Source organism: Herpailurus yagouaroundi, unplaced genomic scaffold (assembly GCF_014898765.1).
Source record: "Herpailurus yagouaroundi ecotype Mexico unplaced genomic scaffold, PumYag 159, whole genome shotgun sequence".
In the NCBI taxonomy this organism is placed as follows: Eukaryota; Metazoa; Chordata; class Mammalia; order Carnivora; family Felidae; genus Herpailurus; species Herpailurus yagouaroundi.
The window spans coordinates 50,813,719-50,840,102 of NW_024412400.1; the positions used below are offsets into that span (position 1 = coordinate 50,813,719).

General features: G+C 43.1%; 1 protein-coding gene and 1 long non-coding RNA gene across 6 annotated transcripts in view; one reads left to right on the plus strand and one right to left on the minus strand.

Moving 5' to 3' along the window:
• Positions 1-26,384, plus strand: part of KCNAB1 (potassium voltage-gated channel subfamily A regulatory beta subunit 1) — a 412,519-nt gene that overhangs the window by 306,415 nt on the left and 79,720 nt on the right. For all 5 annotated transcript variants that reach the window (XM_040480573.1, XM_040480570.1, XM_040480571.1 and 2 more), the window contains exons 3-4: positions 19,325-19,362; positions 24,056-24,135. In XM_040480573.1, coding sequence (XP_040336507.1) covers positions 19,325-19,362; positions 24,056-24,135 — 118 coding nt within the window. The remainder of the gene's footprint in view (positions 1-19,324; positions 19,363-24,055; positions 24,136-26,384) is intronic.
• Positions 923-18,978, minus strand: LOC121033887 (uncharacterized). The gene is made up of 3 exons (XR_005792172.1): positions 18,673-18,978; positions 11,911-12,207; positions 923-1,133 (listed from the first exon to the last, which is right to left on the minus strand). It is a non-coding gene; the product is annotated as an uncharacterized LOC121033887 (long non-coding RNA).

Below are 26,384 nucleotides of genomic sequence, written 5' to 3' on the forward strand. Positions count from 1 at the left end.
TAGAGGCAAAAAGAGAGGCAAAAAGAGAGGCAAAAAGTCCGGCACCGGACTCGCTGCACCGGACGCATTTACAGAAGATTAAATGTAACCATCAGTTACTTGCTCACTAACTGTGAGCCCAGTTCATCATACTATGTACCTAGACAGACAGCCTACACAGAACACATATGGCAGTTGTGAGTAAATGAGGCTTGATCAAATTAGCAAAAGACTGGTAAAGAAAACACAAAAGGAAATGTTTTTAAAAGCATAAAATAAAATCTCAGAAAAATGGCCTAAAATAGGTGTCAGCATAACAAATTGCAAAGTTTTAGAGATTGGGTAAAAAAAAAAAAAATGCTGGTTTCTAGATATGTTCTTTACATTAAAGGGCAAAAATAAACGGAAAATATAGGAATGGGCAAATAAAAATCAGACAAACATGAACAAAAAGGAGGTGAGGTGGTGGTGTAAAATTAATATTAAATGAACAAAGTAGAATTCAGGTAAAGAAAAGATACAGTAATGAGCGGTGATAATTGGTGGAGTGAGCTCCCTAAGAAGGAGCAAGGGGATAGGACCCAGAGGATCCATGGAGAAACAGGTCTTGGATAGAAAGAAGCCTCTTCCACAGTGACAGGAAGAGAGGGGGAAAAGATGGGTGTCATCTTAGTTCATGATCCCTTAACTGAGGAGCCAACGATGAGTACACACCTATCTGAGGGTGAAGGAGGTGGGGTGTCTGCATCCCAGAGGGAGCCCTCAGGCAGCTGGAGACCACTGGGAAAAGGGCAGGACATCCACTGTGTCTGTGATGGGTAGGTTACTGGACTTAGGAGCAAGAAATAGAGGGGACAGTAGTTTGTCTGCTTTTATGTTCTCGGTGAAGCAGGAAGTGTGAGTGGTCTGCTGATGCTGGAAGAAGAAAAAGTGGGGCCTGAGGTTGAGAAAAGTAGAGCATCTTTGAGATCCAAACAGTGGAGGAAAATGATCCAAAAACAGAGCCCATCAGTGCACAGTTACTGTAGACCGAGAATTTACAACGCGTCCGTCTCTGTCTTCTGTGATTTTCTCCAGCACGGCTCAGCATCTTGGTTATGGGTGATGAGAGCCAGACAGTCAGATTGATCCGGGTGGGGATTTTTGCCAGGCAGCTGCAATAAAAGAACAGGGAGACAATGCAGCTGAGAACAGGGTAAGAGAAGCTTTTACATACTCAATCACATCATTCAGCCATCCTAACCTTCCTGGTCAAGGAAGGAATTGAAGACAGAGTAGACTGGAAGAAAGTGAAGAGTTTAAGGACAGAGTGTGTGAGGGAAGGTAACTGTACAAGATCAGCAAGAATGAGAAATTCTAGCAGATAGGATTGAGGCACACCTCCACCCAAGTTCTCTTGTGCCCCAGTTCAGTCCCATGTCTCTTGGCACTTTCGTGGTCTTCTGTTTCCACTCCATCAACATTTTCTACCTTTCCATCTAAGAGTCACTGCCTGTCATGCATACATTTTTTTAATTGAGGTTTATACTTGGGAGTTTGCAATATCCAAGGTGTGCTAAATGTATATAGTTTCTATACCAGCGTAACTTTAAGAAGCCTTGACATCTTAGATCGATCAGTGGCTTCTGTGTCAGTCTCCAATGGTCCCACTGAGCCATATGAAGAAGACCATGGATTCTCAATGACCTCTGTGGGGAATGGTGATGCAAAAAATTGAAAATGTTCTTATGTTTGTCTTTGGAATGAATTTTTAATTTCTGTTTGAATATGGGTTCCATAGACATGAAAACCTATTAAAGGAAAATCAAGAGTCATCTACACTTAATAAAATATGCAGGAATGGGATAATGATCTAGTAGCCCGTCTCTGCCTAGGCTTCTGTTAAGCTTTTAGAACTCCATATTGAATTAATCATTCTACACGGCACCAGTGGGAGAAATTCCACCTTGACCGCATCAGACTGATGTGTCACACTTGCACCCTCCTCTGTCAGGATTGGTGGTCCTTGTCATCTTGTCCCAGAAAATGAGACTGCTGACGCTCTTTTTTATTTCACCCGTTTTTTCTTCCTACTAAGCTATTTTTGCTACAGTCATTTACTGCCACTGGGATTTTTGCACAAGGTTAATAGTACTAATAAAATGAAGGGCAAAGCACCAAAGAGAGAACCTTGAAAGAATAGTCTGTAACCCTTTATTTGGTCAGGGCTAAAAACTCTGCAAGACATTACAGCCTTGAGTTTGGGGTGAAGGCCACTTTCAACCTTCTTTGCTGAATTGTTCTTCACTCTCTGGGCCCTGCACTTAATGTCATACTGGAATCTTGTAGAAGGAGTGAGTCCATTCCAGTGATGTCCCAACTGCTGCCTGGACGTTTTTTACTCCAGCTGCCATCACAGTCACATGGGAGCTTTTGAAAAATACCTGTGCCTGGGCTCTTCCTCAGACCAAGTAAATCAGACTCTCTGGGGTGTAGCAGGGCATGAGCTCCCAAGTGGTTCTATTAATTGGGCCAGAGTTGAGAATCACTGACCTGGACAAGGAGCTCCAAACTCTGCTTCTGAACAGTTGAGGGGGCAACCCTGGCTCACCGGCTGAGTTACTTGTTCATCACATGGCTGGGTTTAAGAGGGAAGCTTTGAAGGGCACCTGGGTGGCTCAGTTAAGTGGCCAACTTCAGCTTAGGTCATGATCTTACAGTTCATGGGTTCAAGCCCCGCATCAGGCTCTGTGCTGACAGCTCGGAGCCTGGAGCCTGCTTCAGACTCTGTGTCACCCTCTCTCTCTGCCCCTCCCCCACTCATGTCCAGTCTCTCTGTCTCTCAAAAATGAATAAACTTTTAATTTTTTTTATTAAAAAATTTTTTTAAACATTTATTTATTATTGAGAGACAGAGAGAGACAGAGCATGAGCAGGAGAGGAGCTGAGAGACGGGGAGACACAGAATGTGATGCAGGCTCCATGCTCCGAGCTGTCAGTGCAGAGCCTGACGCGGGGCTCAAACTCACAAACTGTGAAATCATGACCTGAGCCGAAGTCAGACACTTAACCGACTGAGCCACCCAGGTGCCCCAAATGAACAAACTTTAAAAAAAAAAAAGATGGAAGCTTTGAGCACCTGAGAAATTTCACTTCCCAGGCAGTGTGCAAGAGGCACAGCCCTAGAGGAGGCAATTTTGGTGTTCAGTTGAAAGAAGCAAATGCCAAGTGTGGAGTTTGTTTTTCATTTAGCTTTGGCCTCCAATTAAAATTCAAAAATTCTGTGGCATTTTTGAATGTTTTAGTCTATCCACCACTCTCCATGGGTCGCTTCAGAATAATCCAAAATAAATAATAAGTTTTCCTAAGCTTTGTTAAAGTGGGTATACTGTTAGAGTTGATACATTCCAATGTTGACTTTGCCTTTCGCTGTGGTCTCTGGAAAAGTCATTTATCTTCTTATGGAACTTTTGGTGCTTTAAATAGTACCCTTTTGGAAGATAAGAAGGGAAGTAACATTTAGTGAGCATCCTTTGTATGTGTAGTACTGTACTAAACACTTGATACATGCTGTTGAAATCATTTAGAGCATGGGCTGTGGAGCCAGAGTGCCTGGGCTTACATCCTGGCTGAGCTACTCCCAACAAATACACTCAAGAGCCCAGAGTGGTCCTGAGTTTCAAGTGACGTGACGTCTATAAAGTGTGTAGCACAATGGCTGGCACAATGCGAACTCTCGAAAAAGCATTGGCTGGCTTTATCATCGTCTCACAGAATTCTCACAGCGATCCTGGAGTGGGTGTCATCCTTCGTTTTAGAGATGATCAAAGTCTTCAAAGTCAACCTATTTATCCATGGACACATTTTAGGATTGTTGCAAACTAAGAGAAATAATTTCAGGACTCGAGAGAGACTTAACCTGCAAAAGTGAGCTCTGTTCTGGGGGGGAGGAGGGACAATGATGAATAAGACGGACAGACTCCCTCTCTTTGTGGAGAGTCGGCAGAGCTCTCTGTTGACCTTCAGGACCCATGAGGCACTGTATGTACCAGATCTTCTGGTAGCACATTCTTCACCACGATTATGTATTCTTTCCTAGTTAATAGACAGCTCTAGTCCCTCATAGGGAGTAGCCCCTAAGGGTCTTGACTAATCACAAAATGCTCAAAGATGGAGAGTCACCAGGTGGATATTTTTGCTACCTCAGGAGTTTCTTCTGGGAAGACTCTCCCTTGTTTCCTGAAACCAGGGCCCCTGGTGCTAGCGTAGCAGAAGGAGTAACAAGAGGCTATCAGTGCTTTAAGAGGGCAAATACAGGTGTTATTCTACGATGAGTCCCAGATCCATGGCAACCTCCAAGACCCCTTCTGGAATGTTCGTTCATTCTTTCTTTTCTTTTTCTTCTCTTCTCTTCTCTTCTCTTCTCTTCTCTTCTCTTCTCTTCTCTTCTCTTTCATTTTATGTAGTTTAATTTACATCCAAGTTAGTTAGCAATGATTTCAGGAGTAGATTCCATAATGCCCCTTATTTATTTAGACCATCCCTCCTCCTACAACCCCTCCAGAAACCCTTTGTTTATTCTCTGTATTTAACAGTTTTTTATGTTTTGTCCCCCTCGTGTTTTGTATCATTTTTGCTTCCCTTCCCTTATGCTCATCTGTTTTGTATCTTAAATTCCTCATATGAGTGAAGTCATGTATTTGTCTTTCTCTAATTTCGCTTCGCATAATACCCCCCAGTTCCATCTATGTAGTTGTGAATGATAAGATTTCATTCTTTTTTTTTCTACTTCATTTATTTTATTTTTGTTTTTTACTTTTTTAATTTTATTTTTTATTTTTTAAAATTTACATCCAAATTAGTTAGCATATAGTGCAACAATGATTTCAGGAGTATATTCCTTAATGCCCCTTACCATTTAGCCCATCCCCCCTCCCACAAACCCTCCAGTAACCCTCTGTTTGTTCTCCATATTTATGAGTCTCTTCTGTTTTGTCCCCCTCCCTGTTTTTATATTATTTTTGTTTCCCTTCCCTTATGTTCATCTGTTTTGTCTCTTAAAGTCCTTATATCAGTGAAATCTTACGATTTTTGTCTTTCTCTGATTAACATCACTTATCATAATACCCTCCAGTTCCATCCACGTAGTTGCAAATGGCAAGATTTCATTCTTTTTGATTGTCAAGTAATACTCCATTGTGTGTGTGTGTGTGTGTGTGTGTGTGTGTGTGTGTGTGTGTGTGTGTGTATTTACCACATTTTCTTTATCCATTCAGCCATTGATGGGCATTTGGGCTCTTTCCATACTTTGGCTATTGTTGATAGTGCTGCTATAAACACGGGGGTGCATGTGTCCCTTCGAAACAGCACACCTGTATCCTGTGGATAAATGCCTAGTAGTGCAATTGCTGGGTCGTAGGGTAGTTCTATTTTTAGTTTTTTGAGGAACCTCCATACTGTTTTCTGGAGTGGCTGTACCAGCTTGCATTCCCACCAACAATGCAAAAGAGATCCTCTTTCTCTGTATCCTCGCCAACATCTGTTGTTGCCTGAGTTGTTAATGTTAGCCATTCTGACAGGTGTAAGGTGGTATCTCATTGTGACTTTGATTTGTATTTCCCTGATGATGAGTGATGTTGAGCATTTTTTCATGTGTCAGTTGGCCATCTGGATGTCTTCCTTGGAGAAGTGTCGATTCATGTCTTTTGCCCATTTCTTCACTGGATTGTTTGTTTTTTGGGGATTGAGTTTGATAAGTTCTTTATAGATTTTGGATACTAACCCTTTATCTGATACGTCATTTGCAAATATCTTCTCCCATTCTGTCGGTTACCTTTTAGTTTTGCTGCTTGTTTCCTTCACTGTGCAGAAGGTTTTATTTTGATGAGGTCCCAGTAGTTCATTTTTGCTTTTGTTTCCCTTGCCTCCAGAGACGTGTTGAGTAAGAAGTTGCTGTGGCCAAGATCAAAGAGGTTTTTGCCTGCTTTCTCCTCGAGGATTTTGATGACTTCCTGTCTTACATTTAGGTCTTTCATCTATCTTGAGTTTATTTTTGTGTGTGGTGTAAGAAAGTGGTCCAGGTTCATACTTCTGCATGTCACTGTCTAGTTTTCCCAACACCACTTGCTGAAGAGACTGTCTTTATTCCATTGGATATTATTTCCTGCTTTGTTAAAGATTAGTTGGCCATACGTTTGTGGGTCCATTTCTGGGTTCTCTATTCTGTTCCATTGATCTGAGTGTCTGTTCTTATGCCAGTACCATACTGTCTTGATGATTGCAGCTTTGTAGTATAGCTTGAAGTCTGGGATTGTGATGCCTCCTGCTTTGGTTTTCTTTTTTAATATTGGTTTGGCTATTTGGGGTCTTTTCTGGTTCCACACAAATTTTAGGATTATTTGTTCTAGCTCTGTGAAGAATGCTGGTGTTACTTGATAGGGATTGCATTGAATGTGTAGATTGCTTTGGGTAGTATCGACATTTTAACAATATTTGTTCTAGATTTCATTCTTTTTGATTGCCAAGTAATACTCCATTGTATATTTATACCATGTCTTCTTTATCCATTTATCTGTCAATGGACATTTGGGCTCTTTCCATACTTTGACTATTGTTGATAGCACCGCTATAAACATTGGGGTGCATGTGCCCCTTCAAAACAGCACACCTATATCCCTTGGATAATACCTAGTAGGGCAATTGCTGGGTCATAGGGTATTTCTATTTTTAATTTTTTGAGGAACCTCCATACTGTTTTCCAGAGTGGCTGCACTAGTTTGCATGGAATGTTCTTTCATTGTATGTGCTAATGTACTAGTTGGTGGATACACAGATTACTAACTCATAAGGGCCATAGATGGAGTCATATAGACTAATTTGTTTCCAAGCAATGAATTAATGAAAAGAAGATCAGCAGGCAATAAAAAATGTATTGAACATTACTTCTATGCTGATCATTTCTTATCTGCTGTTCTTGAATTCATTCATTCATAAAACACTAAGTCCCTCCTATGTATCAGGTTTTATATAGTCTCTGGGGAGATAAGATTATGCTAAGATGTTAGTAGTTTTGAAAATGTCTCAAGAAGGCCTGTCTTCTGTTTTTGAGAATAATCCAAAATATTATTGACACAGAAATATCACTTTTGTATTCTTTGATGTCTGTGGTTACCTAAATTTATATATATATATTTTTAAATGTTTATTTTCGAGAGAGAGAGAGAGAGAGAGTGAGCAGGGGAGGGGCAGAGAGAGAGGGAGACAGAATCGGAAGCAGGCTCCAGGCTCTGAGCTGTCAGCACAGAGCCTGACGTGGGTCTTGAAATCGTGAACCGTGAGATCATGACCTGAGCCACAGTCGGACGCTTAACCAACTAAACCACGCAGGCACCCCTATAGATATATTTTCATACAGTACCTTAGGGAGTTTCCTTCCATTCCTGTAAAATTGGGACTATGTGGTTATAGTGCCATCACCTCAATGCCAAAGCCTGGCTGGGAACATCAGTGTCCAAATCAGGCTTCCAGGAGCTGTTCTGGGCTTCTCTCATATCCTAATTACTTTTTCAGTATAGCATAATATACCATTTCAAAGGAGAATGACTCTATTAGAGTTTGGATTGAATGGGATCTCCTAAAGATTACAAATATATCAACATGCTTTTGATTTATTATTGCTTCCTTTTCTTCTTTAACATGATAAATTTCCATACATAATTTCTGAAAAGGGAAGGCCTGTGTCACTTAGTTAGAAGTAATGCATTAAAAAACACTCATGTATAGCTCTATGGAAGATGCAAAAATACCCCATCCACTCAATACAGCTATGAGTTTCCCATTAGGAAAAGGATGTTACAGATTGAAAAAAAAAAAAAAAAAAGAACAAAGCTGAAATCATTAATAGTTGGTAGCAATCAGAGATAGATAAAATAAGCTAATTTTTATATCTAAAATCATAAATCTACAGGGAAATGAGAACTGAATTAATTTGAGTGTAACGAGGTTGGGGACTTTTTAATCTTTAGGTTTTTGCTACATTATTCCTTACATATTTCCTCAGTTTTAATTTCTCTGTATTTCAAAAACTTCTTAGTCGAAAAATGTGTGAATCATTTTGTATTCCTACTTTCATTAGTAATACTTAATACTATAAACTCATTTAATACTATAAAATCATTAAGCTCAGAGTCCAACAGGAAAAATTTGAAGACTATCACAAAATATTTTTCATTCCTTATTACAACGTATTACCCTTTTCTTTTCACTAAAAGTTTCTTTGCCTTGCCATGGAATTAACATTTATCTCCTAGCATATCCTGATAGTCCTATGAACATACCCCATAGTTTTTATGTATAGACACACCAGAGTTATTCAAAACTTTTACTGTTTGGAGAGACGAGAACTCACTGAACCTTCAAAAAAACTATATCCCTGCACAAATATAAAAAGATTAGACATAAATTTTTCAGAGATAAAAGAAAGCATAAAGGAGGTTACAACTTTCAGACTTCTTAACAATGGTGTTTTCTAGACAGTTCTCATTTATAGTAACTTCTGTGGAAAGGCAAAAGATAAAAAATAAATTAAAAATATATTTGAATGGGAGCATCTTGGTGGCTCAGTTGGTTAGGCGTCCAATTCTTGGTTTCCGCTCAGGTCATGATCTCGTGGTTTTGTGAGTTCGAGCCCCATGTGGGGCTCCACGCGGACAGTGTAGAGCCTGCTGGAGATTCTTTCTCTCCCTCTCTGTCTGCTCCTCCCCAACTCACACTGTCTCTGTCTCTCTCAAAAATAAATATAAATTAATAAATAAATAAAAATAAAAAATTTAAAAAAATATATAAATATACATATATAAGCATATATATGTATATATATATATATATACATATATAAGTACATATATATACACACACATACACACACACACACGCACACATATATATATACACACACACACACATATATATTTGAATGTATACTATGTTCCAGGCCCTGTGAATTCACAGAAAAAAAAAAAATTTAAAAAAAGGTTTTTGAATCTTAATAGCAGATCCCATTTTTAAAGAAGATATTGGGAATATTTTAATTTGTTGAAAAACAAAAACCAGCAATTGTCATTTAACCCTGGTGTCCCATAGTAGTTATCTGATTTTATTCTAATACTGTGTTATTTCACCTACATTCACTATTCTGTACATTTCTTATAGGAGTTCTTCCAAAGAACCAAAATGAATAAAGCATCTGAATGATGCTTGGTGGTTATAAGCACCCTGAAAACTTCACTGTAAGAAATAATTTTCAGCATGTAATTATCAGTACATGAAAATATGAGGAATTTTAACGGAGAAACTTAATACAAAATACTAACAAAATATGAACACAGCCTCTTGTTCATGTTCAGGAAGTAGGAAGAGCTATAATTTGGTGAAACCCTTGTTTATGAATGGATTTCCCAGGGAAGTAATAATGATTTTTAAAAAATGCTTCTTGTTATAAAAGTTTTAATATTCATTTCCATAGTGTGGGCACAAAAAACACACGGAGAAAAAAAATCATCTGAGAATCTTTTTGGCTTCATTTTAACTTTTCATAATAGGCTCAAGGTGCAGGAGTCATAGCTCCATAAGGAAATTAAAGGGGCTTAAGCCATGGATTTAAATTACCATGTATTACTAATTCTAACCCCTAAATGTGGGGAAGGGATTATTGTTTTCGGATGGAAGACTGAGAGCAGTGAAATGTCATTCACAAGAGCCCCAGTTGAGTAGTGTCAACCCCACAATTCTGCTTTATAATGCAAAACTGTCTCTTCTAATCTCCATATCCGCGCCCCCCCCTCCGCCATCCAATACTTCCATCACTACTTCCTTGTCTTTAAACTTACTGAGCAGATGCATGGGAAAACAAAACAAAATAGTTGCAGGCAGATTTGCCCTGAAACAAATCTTAAAACAAAATGGAGCTGGCAGTATCCCTGCACAATGAAGTACATAAGACTTTAAATCAAAGAAAGAAGGAAAATATCAAATATCTGTACGTTCTCAAAAAGGATCATGAAGAAGCTTACGTCAGTCCCAGCTATTTAACCCTCAAAACATCAAGCCTATGCGCAGGCATTAGACGAGGTCCAGGGTCCAACTCCCCACAGGTTTTCTGGGATAAGCTAAGACTGACTCCCCTTTGCCACTGCCTTGCCCACTGGTATCCCGTGCCCCAGAATTCCTTCAATGACAGGCACATGTCATTATTGCTCAGCCCTTAGCCTTGGCTCTGGGGTTCTTAAGGGTTTGAGAGCTTAAAGCCCAGGATGGTTCTGTGCCTGAGGTCTTATGGGAAGTCAAGCTAAACGTGTCCTGAGGTTGAGTTGAGAGAATCTGTGAGCATGGGGGTGGCTCAGAAGATTGGGGGCAAGTGTATGCTATTCTTACACCACAGATGAGGCAATCTGGGGGCAGAAACTGGTTTAAACCTCATCAGAAGGAAGGTTCGGTGGAGGAGGCATTTGGCAGAGGGAAAACATAGGAAGTTTCATGAAAGAAGGTGTTGTTACAAGCATTTCCAGCAGCCACTATGCATACCACTTATCTGGAGCACAGTAGCAGGGTTGTAGGGGAGGCATCATTACCAGAAAACAGCCGGGGGCTGGGAGAGACCATGGCCTTGGAGGCCCCACCACTAACCAACCGTGGAAAGACACTTCTCTATCATTTCACCTCCTCATCTATAAAATATGTGGAACTCTTCAGATCTTCCAGAGTTGCCTGTAGATGGGAATCCTACTCCCCACTTACGATATGGAACCTGTCTGAAAGCCCACTTTTATTCCACATGGACTTTGCCCCTTCCTTACCTAGTTTCATTGCTATTTCAAGTTCTTTTCTTGAAGTGCAGGTGTGAAAGCAGCCCCCTCAACCTCCCCCTTCCCCAGAGCTGGAGTGGTATTACTGGTTCTTGCAAGAAGAAGTAATCAAAGTAAAAAAGAAAAGGCTACGTTGTTATCGTATTTGTTAACTCAGGCCAGATGCTCATTAGCAATACACTAGAAGCCAAAAATGAAAAACCAGGCTGCAGCTCGGATCCAAAAATAAGGGCCAGGCTCTGTGGAAAACATCAACAGATGCAAACCAGAACAGGGAAGAACGTTTTGTCTGCACCATTTGAAAAAGATAGAACCTTCAGCTGTGTCCCAGGCCCCCAGACATAGATCCGTGTCTAGTTTATCTGTAGGGGCCACACAGGTATAAAGAAAAGGAGGAGATACTAATATCTCAGTATGAGAAGCATCTAGAACTGTGGTCCTCAACCCTGGCTGCAACTGGAGGCACCAGAGGATCTTTTAAAAATTCTGATGCCAAGGTCCTGTTCCCAGAGATTCTGATTTAACTGGTCTGGTGAGGGACCATAAAAAAGTCACCCTTTAAAGCTCCCCAAGCTACACAGATGTGCAGCCAGAGCCGAAGACCACGACCCCTCATCCACGGTAGTGAATGGGGGAAATGACCAACATGCTGCACGCAGTCTTGGGTTGGAGACCCTTTCTCACTAGGGCTGGAATGCACATGCTTCCAAAATGTTTACTTACTGACCCAACAGATGATTATTAAGTACCCACTGTGTGCAGCCTCCACTTCAATGGCTAGGGTTAAAAATTTTAAATTAAACTCGGTCCTTGCCCTCAGGACAGTTGATGGGGAAGTCGCGTGAGAAAAGAAAGTATGTAACTGCAAAAACAGTGTGGCCAGTACAGTAAGAGCGGTTAGTTCAGAGTGGTAGGGGGAGAGTGAATGGGGTGACTCCCCTCAAAGTCCAGCCACAGAATTGTGAAATTAGAGACGAAGGAAGCCTGAGGTCCCCAATTTTGTGCAAGGAAACGAGAAATCAAGAGGTTGGGACATTCTCAGGAACACAGAATTAATGGAACAAGATCTAAAATACTCATTCTGACTCACCGGAGGAAGTGTTAGGGAACTGCGTCTTGCAGCACAGAATTCTGAGGCTGAAGGATAAGCAGGATTGGGGCACAAGGACATGGGAGACGGTTCCGTTCTCCAGAGACTCAGCCTGAAGCTCAGACAGGAAAGGGCCTGCGGGGTCATTCTCCGGACCTGATCTCAGGCGGTGGCCAACAGCTGAGTGCCCCCTCCTCCAAGTCAGCACTGGTCCTGGGCTCACATGATTTCTTGCTTTCCAGTGCAGGTTAGGGGGGATGCTCCTCCCTCCAGCTCCACATTTCTCTGGGAATCATTCTATTCAAATGAGATAGTAAACACATTAATTTTGCCCAGTGAGTTGTCTAAGTTCAATGAGATCTGGGTTTTGAACTTCTAACTTTAAACTTTTCAGCGATATAACAGAGTCATAACTCCACACAACTCCAGATTAAACACCCTTTGACCATTTGGTCAGCCTTGACTACCTAGAGTTGGCATGTGCTCTACTTGCAAAACAAGAATTGTTAAATCCATAATGAAATGTGTTGAATTGGTTCTCCATTCTCCCCTTCCTCTGACCTTGGTGTTGTCTTTAAAGTCGCATCTTCTCTCTGGGGCACCTGGGTGGCTCAGTCAGTTAAGCCCCTGACTTCAGCTCAGGTCATGATCCCACTGTTGATGAGTTTGAGCCCCAAGTCAGGCTCTGTGCTCACAGCTCAGAGCCTGGAGCCTGCTTTGGTTTCTGTGTCTGCCTTTCTCTGCCCGTTTCCCAGCTCACACTCTGTCTCTCTCTTTCTCTCTTTCTCTCAAATAAAAAAACATTAAAATTTTTTTTTAAAAAATAAAGTCTCACCTTCTCTCATACCCTACATCCTTTTGATCAGCCAATCCTATTGGCTGTCCTTCAAAGTCTATCCAAAATTCAAGTACTTCTCCCATCCTTGCTACTACTACCTCAGACCCACAACCATTGTCGTGTCTCAACTGGATTTTCACAACAGCCTTCCAGCTGGTGCTTGTGTTTCAGACTTAGCCTCAGAGCTGTAACCTCCCTACCACAGATGTTCCACTTTGAGAAGGGTCAGACTGTGTCACTTCTCTGTTGGTTATTGGCCTGTCCAGGGTCCTTCCTAAGACTGACATGACCCCACGTGATCTGTTCTCTCTGACTTCTCGGACCTTACTTTTTCTTCTCTGACCATACTGGCCTCCTCACTGACCTCGAAAAGGCAAGCGAGCCCCCTTCCCCATTATTCACCCTGAGACCGGAACTCTGCCTTCAGACGGCTGCACGGTGAGCTCATCCACTTTCTTTGCATCTTTTCTCCAAAATCACTTTCTTTGTGAACTTTATCAGACTACCCTATCTAAAATCTCAAGGCTCACCCCCTGACATTTCATATACCGCATCCCTGCCTTATAAAAATGACTCTCTTTAACGGTCGTCAGTAAACACTATGTATTTTATGTTTTATTGCCTTATAAAATTAACATTCATAAATAAGTACTGCATATTTATTTTTTCTTATTATTCTGTCTTTCCTCATAAATCTACTCCAGAAGTAATTTTTAGTTTTGTTCACTGTTGCATACTGATCATTTAGGTATAATGCCTCGCACATGGTATACTCAATAAATACTAGCTGAATGAGAGAGAACAGAAAAATTACCTGTGACATAATAAATATTACAACTGCATTTATAGATTCCTTTCCTGATAGTTACAAAAAAAAAATCCAGGCCATAAGCAGGTCAAACTGCAATATAGAAAAGGAGGTCACCAAATCTATGACTTTAAAGTGACTCAAACGCAAATTGAGGGACATTCTACAAGTACTTGATTGGGACTCTTGAGAAACATCAAGGTCGTGAAAGACAAGGGAAGACTCAAGAGCTGTCACAGATCAGAGGAGACCAAGGAGAGGTGATGCCTAAATGCAATGCTGGATCCTGTGTAGGACGCTGGGACAGAAATAGACACTGAACTTCAGAAAGGGTCTACAATTTAACTGTACCAATGTTAATATCCTGCTTGTAATGAGGGCACTAGGATGATGTATATTTTAAAGGGAGGTAGCCTACTTGAAAACATTATTACATTCTAAATGTCGAAATATCTCTGCCTACTCAAGCAAGGAGGTTATTTAAATGATAAACATGTTTCCTGAATGAATAACAAGAAGCAATTACCCTGTAAACCACCAGCAAAGCAACCAAGTAACCAAGATAGAGTGTGTGTGTGGTTATGTGTGTGCGTGGATACATGTGCAAAGGAAGTTTTCTTTTCTTTTTTTTACACTTCAGTAATTTTTCTATGCCATCGTAGCTGTGTGCTCCGGATACAAACAGATTTTCAAAGCATATGTTCCTTGATGTATCAAGGAGTTTCATCAGAAGACATAATAACAGTTCAAAGTTCTCTTTATACTCTGCTTGTAAAAGGTTAGAAATAACAAGTGTCAGTTTAGTAAAATTATCTTCTAAGTAACATCCCACTAATTTAAGATTTCACAGTGAAGTAATCATACACCATTCTAGGTCTCGAGAAGGCATGTTCTCATTAGAAGCAGAAAAATGATTAAGAAACTTGTCACAGAGGGTTTCTGAGAATGACATTAACTAATAAACCACCTTATATTTTCTGGAGAGGAGCAGTAAAGAATAAAATCGTACAAGCAGCATTCTCCTGTCTGAAGGATGCTGCTTGATAGCTCCCCATCAGAAAGGAATTCACCCTATTTGTAAGTGGTAGGTCTTCACTGGGGGTGGCTGGTGAACTCTGCCTGCACTGGGTCACCCCCTCCTCACTGGAGGCCCTGCAGCCAGGGAGAAGGGCCTTCCCTTGCCCTTCTCCGGGAGGGGGCCTGGCTAGCTGGGCTCCTGGGGTCAGGGAGAAATATATCAATCACCCAAGGACTAGAAGAGCTGTTGACAAGCATTACTCATGTTTCTATAAGTCAAAACAAACATGTTTGTTTGGTGGGAAACTATCCCAGTATTTTTGTAGATTACCAGCAAAGAGGCAATTACATCCAATTTCACCAAAACTTACTGACCATCCTCTAAGGACTGACTCACTTCTTCTGTTCTAGGGCTGTGGACATAAGATGAATGGAATAAAATCCTAACCCTCAGATAGCTTACTTCCTTGTAAAAGATGTAGAAGTTTGTCAGCAAATAACTATAAGATAAATGGGTAGGAAATGTCTGAAGGACCAGGGAGGTAGCATACCTGAACTAAGTAAGCTGAATATAAGAATAACCAAGTCCCCGAAATAGAACCAAACTCTGTTTTTGCTAAGTTATAGTGTAGGCCTGTAACTGAGTGTAACTATATATATGTGATGCCCATATTCTACTTATATTAAGATGTTTTAACTAACTGAAAAAGAAAAACATTTATTGCTATTTTTTTTTTCATAATTCATTACTGCTTTGGTTTGAAATCGGAAGCGTGACACCTACTTCTTCTGAACCAAAATGTCAATCAGACCCTATACCTTTTCACCATGATATATAGAATGTAGCCTTAAATACTTGAACTGGGAGTGGTAGGTAGTTGTTTTCAGATTTATTTTGGAATAAAGCTTCTTCTAAACATAGGCTCTCCCAACATGGATCACATCTTTGTAAATGATGGTTACCAGTAAGGTGATCTCCAAGATATGTGTGCAATCCCAGTTTTCAACATTACCATATTCAGTCTTCCGTACCATTTTGTACCATTGCTCGAGAATTTTAAATGACAGCCCTTCTTTTGTACTATCAACAATTAACCAAGGAAGGTAAGCTGAATAATGGTGGTTTCTTTTCATAAAGTTTGTAAGCCAGTATTCAATGGCCCAGTTGTGGAAAATGAATTTCAAGCTATTATTTTCATTTCTGGAAACTGATTTCAACATGGGCAAGTGGACCACATTATTCCTAAACAAATGAATTTCCCAAAGACTCTTACGTGATAGGGACTGAGAGAAACAAACGAGACCTTTGTACAAATACTTGCAAATAGCCCTGTAGAGAAATATTCAAAAGGTGTAAATGGGTTGTAATATCAGTAAGAAGCTTGCAACTTTGGGCCAGTCTTTGCTGCTGAGTGGAGCTAGGACTATTCCCTCTGATGACATGAACAGTTACAAGAAATCTCTTTCAGTTTCACAGCACAAGTAAGCCAGCAAATTTATCAACCCAACACTGACCTGATTTTGCTCAAAGATACAGAAGACTAGCTAATCCGTGGTACTAATTACTTGTCCCATTTCAGCTTTGTAGCCCAAAGCAATTCCTAATGAGTGCTGAAATTAATGGACTTAGGTATAGTGCCCTTACAAAATAGTGCCACCTCCAATCTGTTGCTTGAAGATCCAACATCAGCCCTCCCCTCTGCGGGAGCCTCGTCTTGCGGTAACACTCGTAGCTGGGAATAGTGTGTTCTACCTCCATTGGTCTGAGACCTTTCTCAGTACCACGGAAGCCATTTCCCGATGTTTTGCCTTTCAGGGACTCCTTGTCTAAAAGTTCTCAGACCCCTCCAAAATTCTCCCCGCATCACAAATAAATACAGCTCAAGGTCTGCTCTTACATCCACGTTCTCTTCTGCTACAGTAGAAAGTACCACCAGTGACTGAACTTACCCTGAAAGTTCTCAACCCTATTTTGAACATGCTGAGCTACAATGTTTCTGGTGACACTAACGTTTGCAAACGCTTGTTTATGCTCTGGACTTCTGCTGCACTCAAAAGAAACTCTTAGAAAAGCATTTGTCTGTAAAAAGGTTTTGATGCCCAGGCGATTTTTTTCTTGAATAGAGAATTACATTTCACAGGAGATCGCTTGTTTTCTTCTTGTTGGAAAACACACGCGACCATTTCTTCAATCCATTAAATTTTTCAGCGCCCATCTTTTCTGTGCACCCATCATGGCTGGTTTTATTATGGTGCCTTAAGTTGTAATTTTTCTGGACGCACATTCTCTGTTTGGATATTCTTCGCATCCAGCCCCTCCAACCCCCACAACAAGTGCGCTCCTATCTTTCTTTTTTTATACTCAACTCTCTGTTTTAGAAGATGCACAAGCTCATCTTTTTCTTACTTTTACAGTAAGAAAAATCGCAGTAAATGTGTAGTAGTAAATAACTGCTCTTTGATTCCAATGTTGGATGCAAAGGAAGGTGTGTGGGTGCTCGCTACCTAGGGAGGGCATAACCCTTACACAGAGGGCACTGTTCAGGGCATGTCTGCCTTGTGGGGACACTAGTCTTCTGTGGTTCAGAGAAGCTGGAAATCAGACATTTTAAAGGAAAATTTCCTAATTATTTAAATAATGGTACCTTATTCAAAATGTATTAAAATACCAAGCAGGTCGACATTGTTCTAGCCAGACACAACAAGTCTGCAAGCATTTGGAACCTCCGGGGATGGAGAGTGGGACAGGAAAATAATTCATAGTCCCTGAGAACAAAGAAGAGAAAAGGTCCGATGATATCGGCGTGTTTCTGTGGAGTGTGGAATCCAAATGCGGTAATTAATTCGGAAGTATTCTCATGAGGCCGCGCGATGCAATGAAAAGGATACCCTTCTTGAAGCCAGGCCTGTCTGGGGAGTCCTGCATATTTCACTTAATAGATTGACTGATGTTGGATTCCTTATCTGGAAGTAGGGATGATAAAACTGTCTTGGAAGCTTATGAAATGATCAGAGATCAAAGTATACACGTTTCTCGGATTCCTGTGACCATTTGTGAGGTGTGAGCATGGGGGCTCTCGCTGTTAGGAGATGCAGAACCAAAGATTTCAGACACATGTCTTTGTATGCCCCACACATGCCACTTGTGCCCTGGCTCTCCTTCTTGCCCCCCTGCCTGTCTGCATCACGTCTCCTCACTCTGTGGAATGGCCGGCCACAGCCTGTCAGCACACACTGATGCTTCTGCCCTCTGGCTTTCCCCGGGAATGCCTGTTCCTTCCTTCATCATTCAGTAACCTCCCGTGCAGCTCAACCAAAATGTCACCTCTTCCAAGAAGTCTTTCTTGACTGCCACCTCCCACCAGTCTAGTAGAGCACTCCCTCCCTTCCTGCCTTGTGTTCGCCTGGGTTTAGCCTTGTGCTATTGTCAACTGTGAGCTCCTGAGAGGGAGGAGCTAGGTCGATCATCTCACTGTCCCCAGCATTTGGGTGCAATGCCTTTGCCAGGCATGCAATTCGGGCTAAAGACAAAAAATGGATCAAAGAGGGAAGGAATGGTTGCGGTGACTGTAGACTGGTGTGGGGAGAGCCCACTAAGTCTGCTTCCCTCTTGCTTTTAATCTTTATTTATTTTTGAGAGAGAGAGAACGTGTGCAAGCAGGGAATGAACAGAGAGAGGGAGACGCAGAATCCCAAGCAGGCGTCAGGCTCCGAGCTGTCAGCACAGAGCCTGACACGGGGCTCGAACTCACAGACCGTGAGATCATGACCTGAGCCAAAGTCAGAGCTTAACCAACTGAGCCACCCAGGTGCCCCCCTCTTGCTTTTAAATGCAGATCTTTGGCTGCTGATTATGCCTCTCTTGCCCTGCCTTCCCAGTCCTCACTCCAGCTCTTGACTCCATCCCCAAACCAATGGAGGTTTCCACCCTGGAGTAACAGGCTCAAACAGAGAAGGTGCTTAAGTGTCACCTTTTGGGGCTTGAAAGCATGGAGAGGAAGGACATCTGAGAGGATTCCTTTGGAAAAGTAATAGGGAACACAAAACAGAGTCCTTTGTTGGGGGTAAAGAAGGGAAGAACCATAACGCAAGGTCTCACCTTCATGTTCAGCAATGGTGGCCTCGTGTACCTTTTCCCTCGTGCCTTCTGAATTGGTGGCTTCCGCGACAATGCATGTGTAGCCAAAATGGGTTTGGTTGCCCTGCACTCTTGCACACTAGCCTTCATGGTCCTGTAGCAGAAGAAAAAGCGTTTTGTAGGACAGGGCTGCCATAGCATAGATGGGGCCTTTAAGTGAAGAAAGACAGCCCTTCCTCCAGAGGGATGCAGACCCCTGCTGGAGTATTTCCCGAGGGGAGGAGGGCGGCTGGATTTCATCCAGGCACCCCGTGTGCCCCTTATCCAGATACCTTTGTGAACAACCAACTAAAGTAGCCCTGTTGCAAGAAAAAGTATATATAATATTATATAATATTAGAAAAATGTTCCATACCTTGGATGGCTCAGTCAGTTACACATCTGACTCTTGGTTTTGGCTCAGGTCATGATCTCACGGTCCATGGGTTTGAGCCCCACAATGGGCTCCGTGCTGACGATGTGGAGCCCGCTTGGGATTCTCTCGCTCCTCCTCTCTCTCCCTGCCACTCCCCCAGTCGTTCTCTCTGTCTCTCTTAAAATAAATAAATAAGTAAATAAATAATTTTTAAAGAGAAAAATGATCATAAATAATGTGCAAATATTTATTTTCTAGGAACATGGGTGACATTTGGAGGTCAAATTTCAGATGAGGTAAGTTACTTTTGGCTTCCATATTGCTGATCAAAGAAAATGTAAAGCTGTACAGTGGGAGTCTTCTTCCTGGGGTCCTGGCATTTTATAAGGATAATGTCTCAATCACGGGAAGTGGTTAAGACTGAATCAAAGATTATTTTCAGTTTTCTCTCCTTGTATTTTTCACATTTAGACTATTAATAGCCCTTGAGGCTGTCAATCTATTATATGTGCAGGTTCAATTGTTAGAGAACAAACCAATTTGGAATTAATATTTAGTAGCTTTATGGAAAGATTTCATTGCTGGTGTGTGTGCGTGTGTGTGTGTGTGTTTTAGCTCCACCTACCATGACCAACTGGTTCTAGTTTGCAGGAACTTTGCCTTATTAGCATGGGATGTCTCAGTCCTGGACAAAAAAAGACAGTTGGTCACCCTGGCTTGGACAAGTTAATCTAACCTCTCTGAGCCTCAGTCCCTCTGATGTAAAGTGGGATGATAAAGTTTACATTGGAGGTTTGTTGAAAGGACTAACCATGTTCCACATATGAGATGTTTATATAGCCCTTTGACTCGTAGGTAGCAGACACCCAATAATGGCAGCTGTAATAGTTTATTTACTGTAAAATTCCTTTAAATCTTGGTTTGTACGTTCAAAACAGGGCTTACCAAAGTGATATTCTTATCACCGCGTTTAAGGAATGTCTTTTTGGCACAAGTGAGTCACGCAGGCCTTGAACAGCAATAACCCCCCAAGGACACTGTCCTCAAGTCCCTCTGATCCTTTTTTGCCTGCCTGCGCACCACTGAGGAGTCCGGGATAGCATGTCTGAGTGGATACGCTCAGTGGGATCCAGCCCACTCTGCCACCAGATTTACTAACATTTACTAACAGTTGCCACATCCATAAAATGCAGAGGAGAGCCCCTACTCAGCAGGATTGTGATTAAGATTAATGAGACGAGGGGCGCCTGGGTGGCGCAGTCGGTTAAGCGTCCGACTTCCGCCAGGTCACGATCTCGCGGTCCGTGAGTTCGAGCCCCGCGTCAGGCTCTGGGCTGATGGCTCAGAGCCTGGAGCCTGTTTCCGATTCTGTGTCTCCCTCTCTCTCTGCTCCTCCCCCGTTCATGCTCTGCCTCTCTCTGTCCCAAAAATAAATAAACGTTGAAAAAAAAAATTAAAAAAAAAAAAAAAAAAAGATTAATGAGACGATACCGGTGAAGGGTTCAGCCCGGTGCCTGGCCCCGAACCAGCTCTTTATAAAGGTAGTTCTTACTATCATTCCTAAGGAGAAGCTTGGGGGAACAGAGGGTCTTTTCTACAGCTCCCAAGGTCACCAGTGTTTTTTTAACAGATTCGGGGCGGGGAGGGGCAGAGTCTTATCTGCACATTCTCCTCTGTCTGAATGCATGTCCCCAGTATTGGGACTAGGTCGCCACAGAGAGGTTGTCCCGGGGAGGATGCTTTGGAAGGCAGACTGCACTGGGGATTAGCATACAGAACCGTTATTAGAAAGTTGGGCCATGATGCAGTCTCAACAATGACCACACCTGACCCCATGGGGAGCCCCAACGCTGAGATGGCCCTGCAAAGTTGTCCCAGGTTGGGACAAGAGGACTGAGCATTTGTATCCTTTGTTTGACCAATCATCGGAGAGAGGCCGCCCGGGGAAGCAGGTCTCACCTTGGGCTAGGCAACCGTGCTTAGCCAAGTGCAATTTCCAGAGAGAACCGACAGCTGCAGGCCATCTGATGGCAACACTCCTAGCAGTGAGGGGGAAAAGTCCTTCTGTTCTGAAGGAGGATCTGGGTGGCCATCACTGGGTTCATTATGGGGCCCTCTGACTGGCGTCAGGTAGGGTGTGTGGAGCACAGAGGCAAGTCCACAAATATCAACACAGTGGCCACACGCTCAAGTCACATAGAAAGTAGGTGACAGGTAGGGAGGGGGATCTCAAATTAATAGTCCACCGTATCCAGCACGTGCAGCACCTTCTCCTTCCTGTTACAGTACTGAGAGGAGAAACAGACAAAAATATCTTCGCTTTAGGAGCAGAGGGGCCAACCGTTAAGGGCACCATTTCCCCTTTCACATTTGCCCTCCCCTTTACAGCATCTGCTCTCTGCTACCACGAGCCCCGCTTGCCCAGGTCAGAGTGTGCTAGGCTGGGCTCTGAAATACATCATTTCAAAATTACCGCTCTAAAAACTGCACAATAACACTATCATGAATGGCTGCACAGGCCCTCACCTCAGATGCAGACCAGACAAATGGCGAGTGTCCTTCCAAAGAAGAGCTGTGACTTTCCTCAGGTCCCTGCAGAGAGAATGCCAGCAAGGAGAAGACAGGAAGGTACGGGGAGACCACAGTCTCACCAGCAGCTGACTTGCCTGAGCTCAGCCATTTCCATGTGGGAAAAATGCAGACCAATAGCAATAAATACACCTTCCCGATTTTTTCTGCCTTCTCTCTGCTTCACGTGAGCTCAGCACAAAGCAGGTACACATTTTGAATCCCAGAATGACCACGTTGTGATGTGCTGAGTGACACAACCATAAGTCCTGCCTCAGGAGGTGATGACATCCCTATTGCTGGGAGAATCCACCTGTGTGTTAAATAGCCACCGGACAGGGATATTATCAAAAGGACCCCACACACCACAATACATAATTCCGTGAGGTGCCCCCCAAAGATGATTTGGCTTCATCATAAAGCCAGGAGAGATGTTACTCCTGTAAATAATAATACCTTATAGCACTTAACTTTCAGAGTTTTACTTAGATTTTCTTACCTATAAGCTAGTTAGCGTTTCTTGAATTGTAGGTAACAATAAATTCAAGTCAAATTGGTTCAACCAGTATGGGAAAAGTATTCTGATTTTCATACTAGAAGTGTAGATATAGGGCAAGCTTCAGGGTGGACTCCATCAGTGGCCTCACTGCGTTTCCCAGGGATTCCCTGGGAAGGCCCTGTGTTCCTTTGTATAGCGACATCCTCCTCAGGTAGTAAGACAGCTGCAGAAATTCTAAGCCTTACTCAGAACAGCAACTCTAGGGAAAAAGGTGTTCTTCTAGAAACCCTGTAAGAACATGGAAAGATGTTGCCAGAAGCCTCAGCATATCTGTCCCTGCATCTCATTGGCCCAAAGGTGTCACATGACCTTCCCTGGAACCACTTATTTGCAGGCCTGCCATGCCACGTTGGAAGGGAGGTGTCTACTTCTACTGAGGCCTGTTGGCTACCTGGAGGTCCTGAACAGAATTGTCCTCATTTTGCAGATGAAAAAGCTGAAATGGAAACAGCTCAAATGGTCTTGTCCACGTTCATTTATCCAGTAAGTGGTACACTCAAGGCCAGAAAACAGTTTTTGTTAAGTCAGTGACTTCATTCTTTCACATTCAGGTCTTTAAACTTTATGGTTGGGAGACATTTCAGCCATTACTTAGTCCAAATTTCCATCCAGGATTCCTTATCTTATCTTAAAATTGCTCTCTAGATAATATAAGGCCTCTTTCCCAATAATAATCCGCTAGTATGTGATGTGACATAACACGAGGATAACATACGATACAAGCACAGTAATTTCTTCAACGTAGGGCAGTCACGGTGGGAAAAACTATACTTGTCTTAACTTTCCATTTCTCCTTTGGAGAAATGTCATAATGGTAGCAAATTAAAAGCAGTAATCACATTTTTGCGGCTATTACTCTAAAGGATTGGCATGGACTCCCTTTTTTGCTAGCCTAATAATTTTCTTGATATGCCGATTTTAAAAACAACAGGAAAACAGTTTATCTTGGAAATGCTGACGAAGCACCCTTAGCCCACAATCAAAAGCATAATGGAAAAATCAATTTTAATTATTTGTGAGGTGTGTAATTTTTCAGTTGGCCCATAAGTCTAGCAGCAAAATGGGAAAATGTCCCCTCTCCACTGCTATCCCTCTCTAGCTCTCCCTCAAGCTGTTGTCTCTAGCGACGCCTGTACTCTTCTGTCACGCCTGCCCCTTGCACTCAGCAGAACAAAGGAAGGAACGAGATGCTTGGAGGTGTATTTGCAGGCTGACGGGTGGGGGCTCCAGATACCCAGTAAGCCAGCGTGCTTACTGGCTCCCGGCTGCCATTCAGATGGCTGGTTGCTCTGTGACAGCGGCTGGGGTTTTGCTGAGCTGTGGGTGGCGTGAGTTTTCCAACAGTCCTGGCTCTGTCTAGCCTCTGGTTCATCAGCGCAGTCCTCTAAGCCTCAAGGAAAAAAGGCACACGCTTTTAGGTCAGGAGTCACCCAGCTGCCAAAACCCATTAGCTTGGAGAGAAAGGAGGAAGAAGAGAAATGGAGTCACCGGTGATACAACTGACCCTCTTTGTCAGAGAGATGATGCTGCCACAGGGAATGTTGTCAGATCAGATCTTCCGGGCAGAGTGAGCAACACAAATCCATCCACCTTAGCTCGCTGCTCCTGAGGGCTGACTAATCCCTGCACTGAAGGAAGTCTCCCGTAGTGCCCAGTCTACGTCTGAGGGAAAGGATACTTTTATCCTATATATGCTGGTAGAATCTTCTTTTTTTTTTTTTTTTCTCATTGTTTTACGACTGATAAAAACAAGGAGTGAGATTTCAGTGTTCTTAAACACCACCAGAGGATTCAACGTTGCTTGCTTCCTAGGTTTAGCAAACATTTGTTTTTTTCTGACTGACCTTTACATCCTCTTGCAGGTTGCCGAACGGCTGATGACAATTGCCTACGAAAGTGGGGTTAATCTCTTCGATACTGCTGAAGTCTATGCTGCTGGAAAGTGAGTCACTGCCTCCTTGTGTCCCTCACGTGGTATTTGTGGCACCAAGAATCTGCCCAGGCCATTGCTGTCATGCTGGTGAGAAGGGTCTGCCCTTCCCACACGCTTTGGTGGCGTTGCTTTTCTCCCTTCCCCTAGCCCCTTCACCAGAGCTGGGGATATTGGCTGCCTCTGGCCCCTTCTGCCCCCCCGCCCCCGCCCCAAACCTTCCTATCCTTGACCCCTGTATGAAGAATGGACTGAAAACAATTGCCATAGCCTTCCTGAGGGGCAGAGGCGGCTGGGACCAGAGTGGTGGCGGTGAAGATCAAGAAATGTTAGTTGGAGGGATGCCTGGGTGGCTTAGTCAGTTAAGTGTCCGACTCTTGATTTTGGCTCAGGTCATGATCTCACGGTTTGTGAGTTCAAGCCACGTGTTGGGCCTTGTGCTGACAGTGCAGAGCCTGCTTGGGATTCTCTCTCTCTCCGTCTCCCTCTGTCCCTTCCCCCCCCAAATAAATAATAAACATTTTTTTTTTAAAGAAGTATTAGTTGGATATAGGAGTGAGGAAATAAAGGAGCAGATTCCAGTGTAGTTGTTCAAAAGCTAGTCTTGCTATTTCGTAACCATGTCTCGTAGTTACTCAACCCCTCAGGGAAACTGGGACGTCCTCTCTGCAGGGAACCAGGGACTCTGCTTTTCCTGTCTGCAGGCCCATCCCTCCACCTAGCATGACAAGTAGATCAGAGATTAAAGGAGGGGTCCTCAAAGATGCCAAGAAATTTACTATATCTTGTGAGAGGGTGTTTCAGACCCCATTCTGAGGACAGAGAGGACTGCAAAAGGGCCTTGCTGGAGAAGCCACACCAACTACAACCTTCCCACGGACCTGAGAACAGGTTCCGGGCTCTGACACTGGGCTCACTGCTCGTCACACCATGTGGGGAATGTGCCCTTGGGGAGACCTCAAGGTTCATGCCCTCTACGTCCTGGCGCGAGAAGCACGTCTCAGAGCAGAACTGGCGTACCTTGGCCACCTGCTGCCAACACGGACAGACTGACTCACGTAGCTCCCAGAACTGTTTGAGCAGCTCTGCCATTTTCTACCAGGACTGTGGCGCCTAATCCTCCACAGGCCTCACTCCCCAGCACCTTCTTCCAGGCGAGGAGCACAATCAAACTGCTGGACTTGCGGAATCAGGTTCATCGTTGCCCGATCTGTGTTGGCCTTGCGTGGTTTCCTCCTTCTCAACGGCAGATCTATGTGTGAGGACGATCGGGGAAGTTCAGAGCCCACGTCCCTGATGTTTTCTGTTGAGTCCAAGGAGAGGAAATACAATTGATAAGGCCTTCCTCCTTCCCACATCTGAGCCTTTCTCAGTGTTTTCTTCCTTTGTTGAATCCTGCTAAGGTTGCAAAAGGGAAGTCCTGTTTGTATTTCTACTATGATTGATAGTCAGTCCTGGTTAATTACTGACTGACTGTCCAGTGTGCACCTGAGCTAGGTTCCCGCTATGAAATGCAAAGTTGCAAAAGACAGTGTCAGAAACAGAGGGCTGGGGAAGAGAACACTGGTGTAACGTCCCCTGCATGTCTGTCCGGAACATGCTCCATAGCTACCCTGCAGCATGGTTAATGCCAGGCTGGGCACTCCAACACAGACAGAACTTTCAGCTAAGATAAACAGTGTTTAGTGACGATTCCCCATCTATAGGACCCCAATGAAAAAAGTGCTAATTCCATTGACGTCCCCATTCACAAAGCCTCTGAGAGCCCACCTGCTTCTTACAACATTGATCTGACCGGGAGGGACCTACAATAAAACTTCAGCCTCCTTAACCTTGGGTCCTGGCTCAGGTAGGTGGAGGGGAGAAGACAGCAGAGATGTCTTCGCTGTACCTCTCCACGACCCACTGTAGGGGCGGGAAGAACACTTCTCTACATCTCCCTGCACCTTCCTTCTGTGGCAACACTTGTCACTAGAACCCAGGACATTCTCTATGTGGGCCACTGCATCTGCAGCCCTAGCCTTTGGGACATCGAAACACCCACATGGTTTGTTTTGTTTGCTTGCTTTGTTTGTTTGTTTGTTTGTTTGTTTGTTTGTTTTTTCATCCTGCAAGATCTCCAGGGAATCCGTATTTTCTATCTAAATAGGACAAGGTCTCATTGTCCTCCCTGGTCACAATTGAAAACCACAGCAATTAGAAGGGTAACCTTGACTCCCACTGGACTCCGCCAAGCAGGATATTTATAAATGGGATCAGCG